This window comes from Mastigoproctus giganteus, chromosome 2 (assembly GCF_048544385.1).
Source record: "Mastigoproctus giganteus isolate SK-2022 chromosome 2, ASM4854438v1, whole genome shotgun sequence".
NCBI lineage: Eukaryota > Metazoa > Arthropoda > Arachnida > Uropygi > Thelyphonidae > Mastigoproctus > Mastigoproctus giganteus.
In genome coordinates, this window is record NC_143576.1 from 30,451,876 (window position 1) to 30,470,874 (window position 18,999).

The 18,999-nt window shown below is 38.7% G+C and overlaps 1 protein-coding gene across 1 annotated transcript in view; it reads right to left on the reverse strand.

Moving 5' to 3' along the window:
• The window catches only part of LOC150089244 (neuronal acetylcholine receptor subunit alpha-10-like), a 114,295-nt gene that overhangs the window by 77,597 nt on the left and 17,699 nt on the right, over positions 1-18,999 (reverse strand). The window contains exons 2-3 of the mRNA XM_090390400.1: positions 16,294-16,457; positions 13,993-14,037 (exon numbers count right to left, since the gene is read on the reverse strand). Of these exons, the coding sequence (XP_090246526.1) occupies positions 13,993-14,037; positions 16,294-16,457 (209 nt within the window). The remainder of the gene's footprint in view (positions 1-13,992; positions 14,038-16,293; positions 16,458-18,999) is intronic.

Here is an 18,999-nt window from a genome sequence, read left to right on the forward strand (position 1 = left end):
TATGGATGAACAATTTTGTTTGCCCCGTAACTGAGCCATTTCCACTTCTGGTTCTGCCCATGCACCGAGGGAACCACGTGGAGGAATACCACGTGTGGAGGTATCGTGAGCCTGTTATATAAGGAGATGTTGCAGGAAGTCTTATCACTGTTGAAGAAGGGAGCTGACGCTCTCGAAAGCTTCAGGTTTTTTAGCACTTTTAATTTTTATATTTTAGCATATTTTATAGTAAATGATTTTATTATAGTTTTAGTATTCCATAATATACAGCCATCAGTTTATTGTAAATTATAGTTAACGATATAATTTGTTTTTTCATATATATTTATTTGTAAATTTTAGTTAAAGTAAAATTCATTTAATGGTTGGTGTATGAGTCCACTTATTTCCTAGACATGAATTTTCCCGACCTCAGAGGCCTCTTTCAGGATGTTGCTCCACTTTGTATACAGCAGTCTTTTATGTGCATCAGTATCAAAAGCCTTCCTGAAATCCAAGTATATAATGTCAAAATTATATTTTTTGCATCAAGTTCCTTGGTCACTGCATCATAGTAACCTATCTGATTGGTTAGACAAAGTCGCCCCTTAACAAATCCATGCTTTGATTGCTGTATAATTGCATGCCTGTCCAGATGATCCTGCATTATTCTTGATCCAGTGATTCCGTTATTTTCCCCGGAACAGACGTTAAGCTAACAGGTCTGTAATTACTCATGTTGCCTTTTGATCCCCCTTTATGAATTGGGATACATTCGCACATCTCCAGTCCATAGGGACCTCCCCTGAATCCAAGGATGCACTCATAATCATTACTACTAAGGTAAGAGTTTGCTTAAGGTAAGAGGATGCCAGAAGTTTGATAAACTTCTGACATCCACTTCCCTAAAGAATTTCTCATGTGAAAATATAGATGCAAAATACCTATTCAGTTTGTCCCACAACATGAGCAAGGTCTTCAACAGTAAACCTATTGGCCCAATGTGATTCAACCCCTTCACACATCAGTTGGCCCAATGTAATTCAACCCCTTCCTTCTACTCGTAATATAAGTATTTAAAAAATTCATACTCGACATGAGTTTGTAGAGGATATGAATTGAATCAGACCACTTCTTAACTGACTACCTTGAGATTCCCTCCACTATGGCTGAGGCATAAAAAGGAACAACCATCTCAAGAATGTCTATATAAAGTAAGCTACCTAAATGATTCCGAAATATGGAAGAAATGCCAACAAGAAATAGATAAGAAATTAACAACTTCTCTTGCAGGAGTAAATATGCAAGATAACTGGGGCTATTTTTGCAAATCTTGGAAGCAGAGGCAACACTCAGTGTGAAAAAAAAAGATGGCAGAGAAAAAAGTGATTGCGACAGTGGGATGCAGAAATCAGCACTATAATTTAGAAAAAAAGGAATGCATATAAAAAATGGATAACCACAAAAAAACTAGAAGATTAAGTGGAATATAAATGATAAAGCACCATAGCCAAAAGAGAAACACGAAAAAGACAAAGATCAATGGAACAATTTTGTCACCAACTTAGAAAAAGACATTAATGAACCACGTACTAGAGTATACAAAGTAATAAGACAAATGAACAATAACAAGGAAAGAGTCAAAATTAACACAATGATGCTAGAAGATTCATTCAACTATTATAAAAACCTATGGACCACAGTTGATTCTCCTCTGCCTAAAACAACATCTAACAATAATATAAAGAAGCCGTCACTAACAAACAACTGGAAACAGTGCTTAAAATAGTAAAACCAAAAATGTCCAGGCAAAGATGGAATTAACATAGAGCTCATCAAATATTCAGGAAAACATTTTGAAATTAAGCTACTTGAACTGATGAATGCGATTTTTGCGAGCCACCAGGTAGCTGGCAAAATGCTCTTGTACTGCCAATTTTCAAAAAAGGCAATATAAACGACTGCAATAACTACAAAGGACTCAGTCTACTAAACTCAGGATATAAAGTGTACTCAAGCCTTTTAAAACTGAAACTTAGTAAATACTACGAAAACATCCTTAGAGAAAAACAAAAAGAGTTCAGGAGGGGAAGATCATGCACCGACGCTTACTTCACACTTAAGCTCCCGATAGAAAAAAAGAAGAGAGCTTAATTTGGATTACAAAATCTAGATTACAAAAAAGCCTTTGACAAGGTGAACCGATCAAAATTATTTGAAATTTTAAAAGAAGACAATAAACCGAACCAATTGATCGAGGCCACGCTCAATATCTATTAAAATAATAGAATAAAAATTAAGATTGAATCATAAACTGAATTGGAGATAATAAACACAGTGGTGTGACAGGAATGTGGACTGTCCCCGCTTCTATTTGACATGTATGTAATTCATATTATAAGAAAATGGAGGAAAATCTCTAAGACAGGCATCAAAATTAGCCACAAAGCAAGAATGGACACTACAGTACAGAGAAGGGCAACAAGATTAGTGATTGGAACAAAGGGTTGCTCTTACGAAGAAAGGCTTAAGTTTTGCAAATTACATTGTCTGGAGACTAGGCACCGGCGAGGTGATCTGATAGAGGTGTAAAGCCTTGAATGGTTTGAGCATGCTCAATGCTGATGGGATTCTGCCTCTTGCTCAGAATAATCACCTGAGAGGGCATAAATTCAAATTGAGGAAAGACAAATGTAGGATAGATGTGCGGAAATTTGCCTTTAGCCAGCGGGTAGTTGGTTGGTGGAACAGACTTCCATCCCTTGTTGTTGGAGGTTGATAGCCTAAATAAATTTAAGGCTCAGCTGGACAGGTATTTCGAACGAACGGAGGGATGAATTGGAAGTTTTTTTTTTTTTTTTTTGGCTGATGCCTCATAAGCTTGCTTTCTTGCATCATATGCCTCTGCTAATGCTAATACTTTTTGCTGATGACCAGGTTCTAATAGAAGAAAATGAGAATTCATTGTAGAAAGCCATCTTCTCATTAAACAAAATAAAAAATCATTTAATATGGAAATTTCAACTTCAAAGACAAAAGTGATGGCATTTAAAGGAAGAGATCCAATAAGAAGCAAGATCTGCATTGACAATAATATTATCACACAAGTTAACATTTTCAAATACCTAGGATACTACCTGTCATATGAAAAAGTAAAAGATATTGAGCAAAAAATTAATAATTGCATAGGAATTACTAAAACTATAAACCATATTTTCAAATCTAATTTGGTGCATAAGAAAACAAGGATACTGATACATAACCCCCTTGCCAGGTCTATCCTAACCTATGGCTCTGTGGCATGGACAATGAGCAAAGGGGATAGGAGGAGGTTGACTAGTGCAGAACTGCAGGCTATACCAGACTTGACATGAAAAGAAATAAAGACATCCTGTCAGAACCAGACAACTTCAGTACTGATTATTATGGACTCATACCATGTAGAGAGAATAGAGGACGGATGCTATCCTGAAGAGATTCTAAACTACAAACCCTGAGGAAGGAGAGACGAGGCAGATCCCAGCAAAGATTAATACTGGAAGGAAGAAAAAGAAGAAAAACTGTCTGAGACCACTGTTGTCACCTTTATGAAAGCAAAAACCCTTCCTTTACTCGTGATGGTAGTTACATCTTTGAGTAAATCTAACATCAGTACATTGTGATCAATGCCACCTAGTGGTTCCTCTATCTGCAGATTCTCAATGCATGAATAATCACTGCTGATAATCATATCAAGGGTATTACTCCCTCTATGAGGGAGTAATACCCTTGATATGATTATCAGCAGTGATATGTTCGATGTTGATATGTTCAAGAGGCAAGGGTATTACTTGCCTCTTGAACATGCTGCTATAGGAAACAATCATCCAATGAATCCACAAGAGTTTTGCTAGTGTGCAAGTGACTAACCCACAAGTTCCAGTCAATATCTGGGAAGTTAAAATCCCCTATTATACGACAATCTGATTTGCTGGCCCACTTTATTTCTCTATATAGCTGTTTGGTATACTCATCATGGTTATTAGGCTAATATTACATTAGACCACTATTAGTAACAAGCTGTTACTTTCAGTTTTGTTTTCCCAGTGTTTATATCACACTAAACTGACTCATCATTGCACTTGTCATTCATATCAACTGGATGCACTACCTTAGATTTAATATACTTCCTAACTAACAGCATAATGCCCACCACCTCTCCTGTCCTGTCTGTCCTTCCTGTATACATTGTAGTCCCCTATATTCGAATTCAGCATCACTTATTTCTGAGTGACACCATGTTTCTGCAATTCCTACTTCTTCATTTGATGACTTAGGTTTGGCAGCTCGTACGTGATACCATAACCTTTCACAAACCGGATGAGAGATGTAGGCATCAGACATCTCCACCAGTTACCCATGTTGTACATCCATATTCAAGACTTAGAATGATGTGTACATGTGGTCATTTTCATTTTGATCAGCTGCTTGATCTTTGTGCACAACTGCAGTTTGATTTATGGAGGATAAGTGTGTAACCTACTGACTGAACTTTAGCATATGTCCACCAGTCTAGAATACTCTGTGCATTTTTACAAATTATTTGATCTGCACTACTCAACACAATTGACAGATGCCAATTTCAGAGTATATTGGCAATTTCTTTATTTGTAAAGAAATGTTTACTGCTGGGAATATGCATAATAGTACGCAAATTGTCTCTCTAAAGACAGTTGTTACCGAGGGACCCGAAGGTCTCCAGTCCTTCATTATCACTTGTCATTCTTTCAAATTAACTACCAAATGATCATTTCATTCTCGTTTATTGTTGATTGATACTTCTGAATGTAATTTAGCATTAGCAGTGGCAAATGATGCAGGAAAGTAAACTTATACAGCATCAACCAAAAAAAAAAAAAAAAAACACTTCCCATTTCACCTATCCATTTTCTCCCATAGTTTGTCTATTTTTTCCTTGAATTTATTTAAGCTCTCAACTTTCACAACAACAGATGGAAGTTTGTTCCAGTAACCAACTATCCACTGGCTAAAGGCAACTTCCACACATCTATTCTGCAACTGTCCTTCCTCAATTTGAATTTATGCTCTGTGTGTGTAGTCAGAGCATGAAGAAGACTCCCACTAGCATGGAGCTTGCTTAATCCATGCAAAGCCTTAAACACCTCAATTAGCACACATTGCAGGTGCTTAGTCTCCAGATGCTGCTATTTGCAGAAATGAAGCCTTTCTTCTTAAGAGCACTCCTTTGTTCCCCTCACCAATCTCATTTGTCCTTCTCTGTACTCATTCCAGCAAGTCTCCATAGCCAGGTGGATAGGAGCAGCAGTACATAGCACACGCTTCTTGATTAGACCGGGGTTTGAGCCCGTGCCCACCAAATATCTCCGGAGCAATATGGCCTTAGTTGCTAATGCTCCTAAAAAAAAAACCAAAATAACATTCCAGCAGCTCTGTTCTTCCTAAAATAAAGCCTCCAGACCTATATGCAGTACTGAAGATGTGACCCAATCATTGCTGTATATAATGGGATAATCACCTCCCTTATCCCTGATAGCAAAATTCATGTATATCATTGACAAAACTCCAGAAAAGCTAACATGTATAAATTGTAAAAAGCAGGATAGAAGTGCTGACCATTCTATATGAGGTAGAGAATGTCCAGTTTATATAAGCTATATAGAACAAGTTAAAAATAGGCTTAATTATGGATAAAGATATTACAGGATATAATTATGGGTTAAAAATTGTAGAGATAAATGATCAGTGCTCTTACCCGGTGACTTTACAGTTGGCAGAAAAAACAAGAAAAGAGGAATGTCACTGTATCCTTGTACAGGAGCTATACACCTTATATTCTAGAGGATATCCTCTAGAATATAAGGTTATGCAGCATGGTCAAGGTTGCCAGGTTGCAGTTATTTTGTGCAATTGTGAATTGGTTGCAACAAAGATATAGTTTCTCACATGGTGTTTGTGCTGAAATCATTGGGCAAAAATGATATGTGATATATCTTGTGAGTATATGTTCCCAGTTCTGAAATGAGCCACAAGCCTATTTACAGTATACAGATAAAGTGTGTACAGAATTAGCTGGTGAGACTATAATAATAGGTATTGATACAACTGCAAATTCAGTGCTATGGGGGAGCATGGAGACAGAGAATAGAGATTTTAGGTTTGAAGATTGTTTTAATGCGAACAGATTGGAGGTGGTTAATGAATTTGGACAGCTAAGTACTTTCTCATCGTCATTGGGTGAGTCAAATATAGATGTCACCTTATATAGTGAACAAAATAAAAAATTGGAGAGTAAAAGTTAATTTGATCATGAGCAATCATAGCATTGCGATTTGATGTTGAAAGTTTAGAAAGGAGAGAAAGTAATAGAGAGATGCGGATAGACTTTTGGTGAGTACCGTGGACTGGGAGAAGTTTAGGCAAATTATAAGAAGTAAATTAACAGTGGAAGAAGAGTAGAAATGAAATTGCATTCTGGCAACTGAGTGGGCAGTTTGTTAATATGTTACTGTTTGAAGCTTATGGCTCTATGAGGAGAGGTAAAAAGAAGGTTGAATCAGTGCCTTGATGGCACAGTGGATTTACTAATAAGTGGAAATTGGTTAATAAAATAAGAAGAAAGTATAAGAGAGCCAGGAGAACAGGTATATATATGGTAGTCAAGAACCAGTATAACAGAGAGATTAGAAAGAGTGAGGCATGGAAAGACTTTGTTAGAGAAAAATGAAATATGAATCCATGGGGATTACCATATAAATTGATGATGGAGAAGGTGAAAATTGAACAAGTGCAGCATACCATTCAAAAATGATCTCAAGAGACTAAAATTTGGGATGAGTCTATACTTTGAATACTAGAGGAATTATTACCATATGATAGTGAAGAAGGAGCAACTGAATTACAAAGTGATATTAGGATTAGAAATAATTAGTATCACAATGATGTAAATGAAGGATTATTCACAGTCAATGATTTCAAGTTGGCTTTGGGACAGATGAGGAATAGATAATGTATTGGTAGAAGTTGTTAAAGAACTTGTTGAACAATGGCACAAAATTATGCTTTCTCTTTATAATCAATGTTTGAAGGCGGGTGTAATCCCTGAGAAGTGGAAGGAAACTACAGGGTGTCTCAAAAATATTGGTACAAATGTTTAGGGGAGGTAGGTAACATCTAAAGGAATGTGAATCGCATAGGAACCCATAACCGGAAACGTCACGGGAAAGTAGTAGCAGAGGCACAAGAAGCAGAAATGACACAAGACAGTAATTAGTGGCAAACATTTATTTCACATAATATTAACAATGGCGTACGAGATGAATGCATTTCATGATGTTACAACAGATGCTCGAAGGTTCCACCATGAGACGCGATGCATGCGAGACACCAACGCAGCATGGATTGGCGGTCACGGTCGAACACACCTGGAGTTTCTTTGACAGTAGCAGCAGCGCAGACGAGTCTCGCCATGAGATCCATTTCCGTCTCCACAGGCGATTCATACACGATAGATTTGAGGGCCCCCACAGAAAGAAATCAAGGCTTGATAAATCAGGTGAGTGTGGGGACCAGGCAATGGGTCCACCACGGCCAATCCATCGACGCCCAAAATGCCTGTTCAAATGGTCACCATGTTGAAACCAAATGTTGCGTCACATTTTCTGGAACATCGTCAAGTAACCCTGGTAGAACTTGTTCAAGAAAGATCCGATATTTAGCGGAGTTCATGCAGGATGGTAACAGGTATGGGCCGACTAAGCAGTCACCGACCATACCTGCCCACACATTTATTGCGAAGCGATGTTGTGCTGCATGGGGGCGCACACTGTGTGGGTTGTTGTGAGCCCACACATGAGCATTGTGCTGATTGAATAAGCCTTCCCGAGTGAAATAAGCCTCATCCGTGACCTGGAAAAAGGCTGGAAAATTCAAGTCTTGAACACTTTCTTGGAGAAACCACTGTGCAAAAACCACACATGCAGGATGATCTTGGGGGAGCAGTAACTGAACCCTTTGGAAATGAAAGGGGTGTAAGGAATCGTGGTGCCAGATACGCTGTACACTGCAAGGAGACACTTCTAAGGCAGAGGGAATGGCACGTGTACCGGTAGTAGGATTATTCTGGACGGCATTCAACACACTTTCTTCCATGGCGGGAGTTCGCGTCGAATGTGGTCTGCCTACACCACTGTTACTTCTAAATGACCCATAATCACACAAATTTTGATGCACACGTGCAAACAAATGGTGGTCCGGTACATCCGGGAAGCGTTCTCCCTAAATTCATTGAGTGGCTCGTCCATTGCCCTCTGCTAATCCATACACTAGGTGCATGTCTGCCAGCTCACAGTTCGTATATCGATGCATGCTCTTCGTGCGGCGACTACTGCTTGAATGAGTAAACCAGAAATTTTCCCTCTCGCGAACTGATGAACAGCACTGTGTACCAACTTACGGTGACGTTTCCGGTTATGGGTTCCTATGCGATTCACATTCCTTTAGATGTTACAAAATAAAAATAAAATAAATTTTCTGTTTATACTCCGGCACGACAACCAAGTCAGTACAGTTTACAATAAATCGTCAATACAAATATTTATTGTATTTAGTAGTCACGGGCTTGAATTCCGGTCCACTCAACGAACGCGTGCTATGCACCTCGCTCCTGACCACTGAGCTACGTCAGGCCTAACCTACCTCCCCTAAACGTTTGTACCAATATTTTTGAGACACCCTGTATAAATTAAGATGTTGTTGACAGGCAAAGATAGAGAAAAGCATGATCCCCTCATCCTATTGCCAATGGCATTTTTTCTGTAATTGGGACAGTTTTAGAGCGAATGATAATGGAGCGATTAAATAGAGCCTATAGGAATAAGCATCAGAAATCAAATCGGTAATATGGATTTAGGATGGGCAGATCTGCTGAGGATGTCATAACTGAAATTATATTGAAAGTGAGATACTCCTTGGAAAAGTATATTGTCGGTATTTTTCTTGATTTCGAAGGACCTTCAATTTCTCATGATGGGAAAGTATAATGAGGTGAATGAGACAAATAGAATGCCCAGTGAATATATATATATATATTAATTGTATCTTTTTAAAAGTATTATTGTATATAATTATATATAACTGTATCTTTTTAAAAACTTCGTAGGGACTACCTTGTCCATACTATGTAAGAAATATCTTTCCGTTTCATTTACAATTTTTATTTTTTAAATTTTCTCTTGCTTAACTATTGGCAAGTATGGAAACGCAGTCCTTTGATGCATGGTTAGGTGTAGTCCCCCGATGAAATACCTGATCATGTATCAATTTTCACTTTGCCATCATCAGATATTTTTTTACTAATTCCATTGCTTTTTTTCCTCGTTTTGAAGTGTCGCAAATAATTTTTTCCTGCCTTTATCTGATGGAGGCTACTGTTACTTTCTTTTGACATTTTGTTGCAATTTTTATTTTAAAGGTTACTACTTTTTTGGCTATCTTTTTTGGCCTTTGGCTTTCTGGGCATTTCGTACTACCATCATCTTTATTTTTATTGGTCATATTTTTTACAATATGCACACATATATAGATATAGACTGATGCATAACTACTTTGACAGTAGAAAAGTGGTAGTTAGAAATGGATTTGAAAGAATGGAAAGAAAAGTAATGTGAGGAGTTCCATAGGGACTCCTCACATTATTGGACCCTATATGTAGAACTATGTTCTAGGCAAACTATTAAATCAACAATGGAATGGAAATGAGTTAATAGCTTACACAGATGATGTAGTAATATTAATATATGGGAATTCAAGGCTTACGATTGAAAATAAAGCATAAATCGCACTTGGAATGTAGAAATGGATGAGTAAACATAAGTTGACGATCTCCTTAACTAAGTCTAAATGTATGATTCTAAAAGGGCACTGAGTATTAATAGTGAGATCTAGAAGGCTAGCATTAAGCTTTTCCTCTGAGTCAGGTACCTTGGAGTTATTTTGGATCCTAGCCTGAGTTTCCTGTCACATGTTCAGATGTTGAGGGAGAAAGTAAAGGTTGTGTATGGGAAACTAAAAAGATTGAGAGTCGAATGGGGAATAAAGGGAATGGTGCTAGACATCTTATATAAATGGTGGTTGGGGCTTAGCCATGGATAATGTGATGATAAGAAGGCAACTATATGCAGCATAGAGGTCTGCCCTTCTGAGTATCACAAGAGTCTGTAGGACAGTCTCCAACGATGGCCTGCATATCATAGCCTGTCCAAAACCAATAGATTTAGTTATAATTAAAAGAAGTTTGATATATAGAACAGGAAGAAATCAAGCTGTAGAAATAAGTGGGATATATTCGTGTCCTATTATAGGAAAGGAGTACTCCAAAATAGTAATAAGGTGGAGTAAAAGAAAATTGAGCAGGAGGTTATGGAAATATGGCAGGATCATTAGAGAACTTCTGAAAAAGGAAGAATCACATATAAATTTATCCCTGATGTTGGTTCTAGTGAGAAAATGAATTTGCCACAGATGGGCTTATTCCAGTGGTTGTCACTGGGCATGGGTTGAGGTTATAGCAGCTTGGGCTTGTAGATGATTCCAGGTGCTGATATAGAGCACTGGAGACTAGCAAACACATTGTGGAATGTAATTTGTATAGTGTTGTAAGATTAAAGATGATGAGGGAAATTTCTCACCTCTGGAGCCGCATGGCTTTCGGCAGAAAAAGAAATGTATACCGTATAATGTTTTTACAGTATTTGAGAGAGGTTTTTAATGTGAGGTTTTAAATATTTTTATTTATAATGAAGTGTATAGTGTAAATATAGTTATTTCCATCGATAGTAAAATAGTATTTTTATTTATACAAAGTTTTATACTTAAGGCAAAGGAATTGTTGAAGTCATTATTGTGAATTAAATAGTATTGACCCGCCTCCATGTGGCTGTAAATCTTGCTGCTATGTCTGAATATTTTCAGATGCAGTAAGGACCAAGTAGGTCATGTTTCTAAATTATTTGTATTGCATTGATGAACTTTAAGTTCAGGTAATGCATATTTGAATTGTAATATATTGATGATGGTGTCCAGGCCTTGAATAACATCTTACGGAGTCCCACCACTTCTACTTCCAAGTATGTATATTCAATTTTCATCAATTTCTAAGGCGTTTTTGACTTTGTCTGGTGGCCCAGTGTTATCCGTACAGCATGCAAAGCTAGCTGTTCTACAGAGATGTGTCACTGTCTCCAGAGTTATTTCTCCAACTGGAAAATGACCATCTCGACCTGCTTTCGCAGCATTTCCACACCCATCACCAGGGGCTGCTCCTAGGTTCGATTATTGGCCCATTGGCATGGAACATGGTCCTTGATGAGTGGATGGCTCGCTCATTCCCTAATTTTGCTATGTCCTCTTATGCTGACGACCTGATCATTGTTGCGGATGGACCTTCAAGAATGGCCTTGGAAACTACTGCCAACAACATCTTAAAGGAGCTTCTGACTTGGACCTACACTCACAAGCTTACAGTTTCCTCCAAACAAATGTTGCACATTAAAGCTGAATGGTACGCTTCATGTGCATAAACCTCCTCGTTTCCAAGATAAGTTTCTCCAAAGCGCTGCTCTGTCAAACATCTTGGCATTATTTTGATAAAAAGCTGACCTTCATGCCACATGTCCAGCACCTCAGAGAAAAATCAAAGAAGTATGCTACTCTTCTTGCCAGAATTACAAGAAGAGATTGGGGTTTGAAGGGCACGGCTCTTCACTTGATGTATGACTCTGTTTTTGTCCCTATTATCAAGTATGGAGCGGCATACAGTACGGTTTAATTCCACCGCACAGAAAATCCCTTTAGCTAAACAACTTTACATGCAGAGAACCATCCTTCTTCAGCTTTCCATGGTGTGTCAGACCACTTCCACTGTTGCACTTGTCCTTACAGGAAACTTCCCCTTGACCTCCATGTGGCCCACTGTGGGCTCTCTCAAGCTGTTAAACATAATGTTACTGCAGAGATCTTCAATATCAGAACCAAGACAGGCCCTGATATCTGTCGGCTGAACAGACGTATCTGGGAGATTTGTCAGCCAGTGACAGAACAGGTGGACAGCCAGCCCAAAGGGTGAAATAACCAGAAAAGTTTTCCCAACGTGACTATCATGAATAAGATAACCATTTAATGTCTGAATCTAAACCAAAAAAACTTTTCTCCTTGCAGGACATGGATCCTTCAATAGTAAATTGCAGTATAAATGGGATCCAGAAAAGAAAACTTTGCACCACATCATGAACATTTGTCCAATCTATCTTAACCTTAAACTGAATCTACTGCAAGCACTGGGTATCATGACATTGTAACCTGAGCATCAGCTTATCACATCCAAAGACCTCCTAGGCTAAAACTATCTTCCAATGCAGCTGGACACAACACCTGCTTGCACTACCCCAAGTGTAGTATTCCATCTGCAGCTAATGCCACTTACCACAGGCAGTCATCTCACCACCATCACTTGGCTTTGCTTCTTTTTGCTGGTTCAGGTTACCTAGATTGGTCTTCTATGCCTGGCACCTCTGCGTCCTGGCCTCCTTCGTGCTGACGGTATACTGCCCTCTGTGGGTTTCTCTGCTCTGCTCGGTTACCTTAGGCACTTCCTATGTGGGTATTCGATGATCGCCCTGCAAACACTATGGCTTTCTCTGCCTACCATCCTTTTACTTTTCTTGGCACCCTATCCCACCCTTCTTCATAGCTCCCAACTACTTTAAGTTCACACTTGCCAGGTGGATGCCTTCCCTATCATTCCTCCTCATCCCTGCTTTACCTGTCCTTCTCTATCCTATGTGTTTTATTCCTCTCTTTAAACTGTCCTCTACTCTTGTCCTGGTCAGAGCAGAGCCAGCTTCATAAATGCCCCTCTTCTGTCCTGGCTTCTTCAGCCGTGGAACGATTCTGGGAGGTGCTTTCCTTGGTGATTACACCTCCCAGTAACTAAGTGGCCAGATGAAAAACTCGCAACTTGTGGTACCCAACATCTCCCTCATCAACTCTCCCTCATCTAGCTTTACAGCCTTGCATTTTAACTGTGCCACTAAGTGCAGTTTTGTGGGGGAACCACTGGCACCTCATTAAAAACACTGTGCATTATGGGCCTTTTCCACAATGTATTGGACACAGACTGAAATGAGGTTCTCGCATAAAGAGTCTTTCGATCCCCTTGCACGCTACATTTCGAATTCTGAGAAGTCTGTACCAAAATCTACGTTATCCATCACTTCCATTTCTATACCCCTTACTGCTCTGCTCTACAAAAACCATTACCATATAAATGGTAAAGAAAATCCATAAAATCCACCACCACCACCAGACTCAAATAATAGCAACATTCATTCAGTGGAATTGTCGACTTTGTGGGTAGCACAGTTAGTAGAATTGTCGCCTTCCCCACGCCGGTGGAAAAGTCCTGTCCATGACTCTAGAGCTTTTTATGGGCCTTTTTCCTCAACGTGGCTGAGTTAGTCGGTCTCAGGCGAGAGTAGCATGGTTTTTTCCTCCTTGAAACTAGGGTTTTTCGTCCAGAAAACAGAAAATCAACCACAGAACACCTGCAATTTGCAGACAATATATACGAAGCAGTATGGCTTATCGCTGATGCCCCTATTACAAAAACATCAGTGAAATTGTCGCGTACTTCGTCGCCGAATTTTGATGATTTCAGTCGCCGCGTCATAAAAATCCATCTATTAAAATGAGAAAACGTCGAAGCAAACTGTTTCTGTTGCCATTGCACAAATATACATCTTGTACAGAGTGTAGAGTACTCGGAAAAGTTTTGTATTAGATTAAATTTTAAGAAAACTGAATGAACACTAGTCATATTATTGCCGAAGAAGCATTTTCGAAGGAAAAATTTTGCGAATTAGAACATTGTTAAAGAAACAGAATGCATCAACTGGTTAATATTAAAGGTTTCCTTCAGCATATATTGATTTTGCTTACCAAATATATCCAGCAGTCCATTGTAAAAGTCTGTTGTGCTTCATTCTGCAAAATTAAATAAATTAAATTCAGTGAAACAACTACTATTGGGGAAGGGGGGTCCGCTGTCCATAAAGTACACGAAAAAACCGTAAGCATTGCTAATATTTTTTAACTACAGAAAAACAATTTAAGTTAAAGAAATTTCATAGCAGTATTTCATTTCATCAGTGAATGAGGACATTCTATTGATCCTTTTGAAAATGGTGCGGTTTCTGCGAGTGAGTTTTTTTTTTTTTTCAGCTTACTTCGGAAAAACTGGGATTTCGGATTCCATCGATGACCGGAAGCATATGCTGTTGTATACACTGCAACGTTTTTTTTTCAGCCACTGATAATTTTGTCACCTTTGTATTGCAGACGTGCTTTTTAATTGTTCAGTACTAATTTTTGGCTGCTCCTTTTGACTATTTCAGCCACAGGTCAAATTTTTTTATGGCAGTGTTCTGCCGTAAACAGATCCAAGAACACAATTCAAAAACCACTTTCCATATCTCCCTATCCTCAGTCCTCTTCATTTCTGCATATCCACTCTCAATTCATCATTATGTTAACTTCTGTATCCTTCTGGACCTCTTCCCCTCAGTTTTTATTTGCATCACCTTCTTGAGTGTTATACTCGTATATTAGAGAAATATATGCTTGTGTACGTGTGTTATACTGTATAAGATAAAAGGTATTATACGAGGATAGTTCAAAAGGTTCATATTCTAACACATACAGGAAAGCCGTACCATTATGATTCCCTTTTTATTTTTCTACATAGTCCTCGGCCACTGCAGTACTCTTTTCCCACCGACTCTAGTACTCCAAAAAAAGAAATTCTTTATCTTGATCCTTCAACGAGGCGCTCACAGCAGCGACCATCTCATATTCGGAGGGATATCTCTTTACACGGATGTGAGATGGTCGCTGCTGCAGTCAGCTGAAGCACCCGAAATCCTGCAGTCTGTATGGCGATCATCGCAAACTGCGGGTGCAACTGGATGCAGTGTGGTGAAGGCGCAGGACGACTTTTCGCAGTTTTCCACGCCGCTTTTCCTTGATGGTGTCACAAAGTTGCGTTATGAGATTGCTGTAGTATGCACCAATGACAGTGGTATCCTTTCCCAGGTAGTCAATCATGGCGATGCTTTCTGCATCCCAAAAAAAATGATATCATCATTTTGTCAGCTGACGGAGCAACACGTAACTTCTTAGGAGGTGGAGAACAGGAATGCCACATTACTTTGTTTTTAAGTCTGGGTCATGTGATGGATATATGTTTCATACGTTGTAACAAACCGGGAACAGAAATTTCGTGAATCCTCACAAAGCCTGTTTAAGTTGGTGATGCACATTCGCTTTGCATATCTGTCAACATTTGTGGCATCCATCGCGCACTAACCTTTTTCATTTTCAGGGATCTCGTGAATTGAATCGACACTGCCGACTGAAATTTTGTTGTGCCTGCGAATCTCACGATTCGCAGGCACAACAAAATTTTTTGTGCCGCTTCACAACTGTGGAATATTAGAATTAGTAGAGACAGATGATGAAATCAAGAAATGATTTCATCATCTGCCATTCTTGATCTCATCATCTAATGAGATCAAGAAAGAAAGCTTATACATCATCAGCAAAAAAAAAAAAAAAAAAAACCGTTCCCATTTCACCCATCCATTCGCTCCAAAAGTTTGTCGAGTTCTTCCTTGAATTTATTTAAGCTATCAACTTCCACTAGACAGATGGGAGTTTGTTCCAGCATTCGATCACCCGCTAGCTAAAGGGAAATTACTGCACATGTTTCCTCAGTATGAATTTACATCCTCTCAGGTGCGTAATCTGAGCAAAAGTAAGAATCCCATCAGCATTGAGCTTGCTCAAACCATTCAAGGTCGTATACACCTCAATCAGATCACCTCGGAGGTGCCTAGGTTTTAGTTTTAATAAATAAATGAAATTCACTAGCACCACCACTTTAAGGAAAATCAGCACGTGAACTCCGAAAGTGATATTGTAGTCGTTGACCGATATTCAACCAAATATCAACGGATTCCTCTATATGACCGACTAGAAAGAAAATAATGAACAGCGAAGCGCAAATCGTAAAGTATTTCTTGGTCACTCCCCTGAACGTTAAATAAGCAAAAATATATCAAACAAAATGTAAATTTGAATGTCGACCCAGCTGATCGACTGGTCTAAACCAAACGCAAATATACATAAAACTAAATCATAATTTCATAATTAACATTTTAATACATAAAATAAGATGCTTACCACTTCTAAGAGAAACTTAGGAAATAAGAAAACTCCTACTTTCGTAATATTTGAATGATGCACTCCAGGTCTGATACTGCTATCATATTTGCTAAACAAATGGCCATGCAGGCGATCAATATTCGATATCTGGCTGTCTTCTTGTCCAGCCACATAAGGAAAACCTATTAAAGTGTTCAACTGCTTAATGCATCAAACGGATTACAAATTAAAATTATCTATTACTCACAAAAATAATCGTGCTTAGGTTCTCATTAAATAAGCTTTTCAATTTTGGTTTCAAAAAAGAATATTAGATAGCACTTTATTATTCAAAGTAATTAGTTCAACGCAACAGGCAAGTCTTCAAACGCAGTTATGCAGAAATAATATTCCGTAAACCATTATGGCCAAACGCCTCCCCTCCCAAACAACAATTTAAAATAAGATGGTATAATTTAGGAAGATCATAGGAAAGAAAATTTAAAAATAAATAAGAGAAGGTCCCTGAAAAGCTTTAACATGTGTCATTAAATGTAAAGCACCTTTACAGTATCCTCCTATATTACACTCATATACTAAAGCATTAATCTCTCATCTGGCGATTTAACTTATTACCACTGGATTATCACTCTCGTGCATTATAACCTCAGTTGCTGATGCACTAACAAACCGAATAACAACAATTGGATTATCAAGTGCTGTACTAAGAGGTGCTTCATCATTGACCTTGAAATAATCGAACCTGGGTAGTGACTGCATTACAATCATTAGCATTAGTAGAGGCATTTGATGCAAGAAAGCAAGCTTATGCAGCATCAGCCAAAAAAAAACCGCTTCCACTTCACCCCTCTGTTCGTTCGAAATACCTGTCCAGCTGAGCCTTAAACTTATTTAGGCTATCAACTTCCACGACAAGGGATGGAAGTCTGTTCCACCAACTAACCACCCACTGGCTAAAGGCAAATTTCCGCACGTCTATCCTACATCTGTCTTTCCTCAATTTGAAGTTATGCCCTCTCAGGTGATTATTCTGAGCGAGAGGAAGAATCCCATCAGCATTGAGCATGCTCAAACCATTCAAAGCTTTATACACCTCTATCAGATCACCTCGTTGGTGCCTAGTCTCAAAACACTGTAATTTGCAAAACTTAAGCCTTTCTTCGTAAGAGCACCACTTTGTTCCATTCACTAATCTTGTTGCCCTTCTCTGTACTCGTTCCAGCAGCTGTACATCCTTCTTGAAATGAGGCCTCCAGACCTGTATACAGTACTCTAGGTGTGGCCTGACCATTGCCTTATACAAGGGAATAATCACCTCCTTATCCCTGCTAGAAAAATTCCTATATATCATTGACAATACACCATGAGCTATTCTTGCAGCCCGCCTGCACAACCACACCCAGGTCCCTTTCATTCTCTACCACTGTCAGTGTAGTACCACAGAGTTGATACGTTGCTCTGGGGTTGCTGTTTCCCATGCGTAGTACTTTACATTTGTCAATGTTAAACTTCATTTGCCACCTCTCAGCCCATCTGCTAAACCTTTCCAGATCCTGTTGCAGCAGCATAGTGTCAGTAGTGTCCTTGACAACCCTGCCAACCTTTGTATCGTCTGCAAACTTGGACATTAAGCTTGATATACCATCATCAATATCATTTATAAATACAGAAAACAATAATGGACCCAACACTGAGCCCTGAGGGACTCCACTAATAACATTAGTCCACGATGAGTAGTGTCCATTGATTACCACTCTCTGTCTTCTCCCCCTCAACCACATACACTCAGTCGCTCTCTCTCACATACACCCAGTCGCTTTCAAGCATCTGTTGCGTGTGGTGTATTAATTAAAATTCTACTGAAATACGCATAAAATGTTTAGTAAACAGAAAATGCCTTTATCTACATAAACGCTAGCTAAAAACTCAAGGAAAACTATTGATTTAGAGTGTAAAATGAAAATTATCCAGCAGTATGAAGGCGGAAAGAAAGTGAATATGATAGCACGTGACGAAGTTATCACATTCCACGGTATCGACGATACTTAAGGACAAAGAAAGAATTCGGGAAGCTGTGAAAGGTTCTGCACCTATTAAGTCTACAATTGTAACAAAACAACGACAGGAACCCATCCATGAAATGGAGAAATTGTTGTTTATGTGGATGGAAGATTTAATACAAAAAAATACACCCATGAGCCGTCACACAGTGCAAGCAAAGGCTAGAAGTTTGTTTCAGAGTTTAAAATCACGCCGGAGACGATTACGCAGAAGATTTTCAGGCTAGTACTGGATGGTTTAAGCGTAGAAACGAAGGTATGTACAGTATCGCTAAGTAAAAGATAAAAACATTACTGTAAAAGATAAAAACATTACTGTCCTCAGGCCTCTCGTCATCGATGTGCCTCCTCACCTGGGTTATGGGTGTCCTCAGTAGTGACTTCCTGATTTATTATTAATTTATTAATTTATTTATTATTTATTATTATTATTTTTTTGTAGTCGTAAGTGCGGCCGGTCGTAAGTCACATAGTTTCCTGAGGTTTGAGTGGCTAGGGCCTTAAAAAAAAAAAAAAAAGAAACATCATAGGAATAGACACTAGCTTTTGTAAGGCCTAAAAGTTTGCGTATGTAGTTTAATTTAGACGTTAGAATTTTACAGTGTGGGACGTGCGCTGGCATATAGATAGAGTGAGGGGGAAGGCTGAAGGGTGAAAGTCAGAA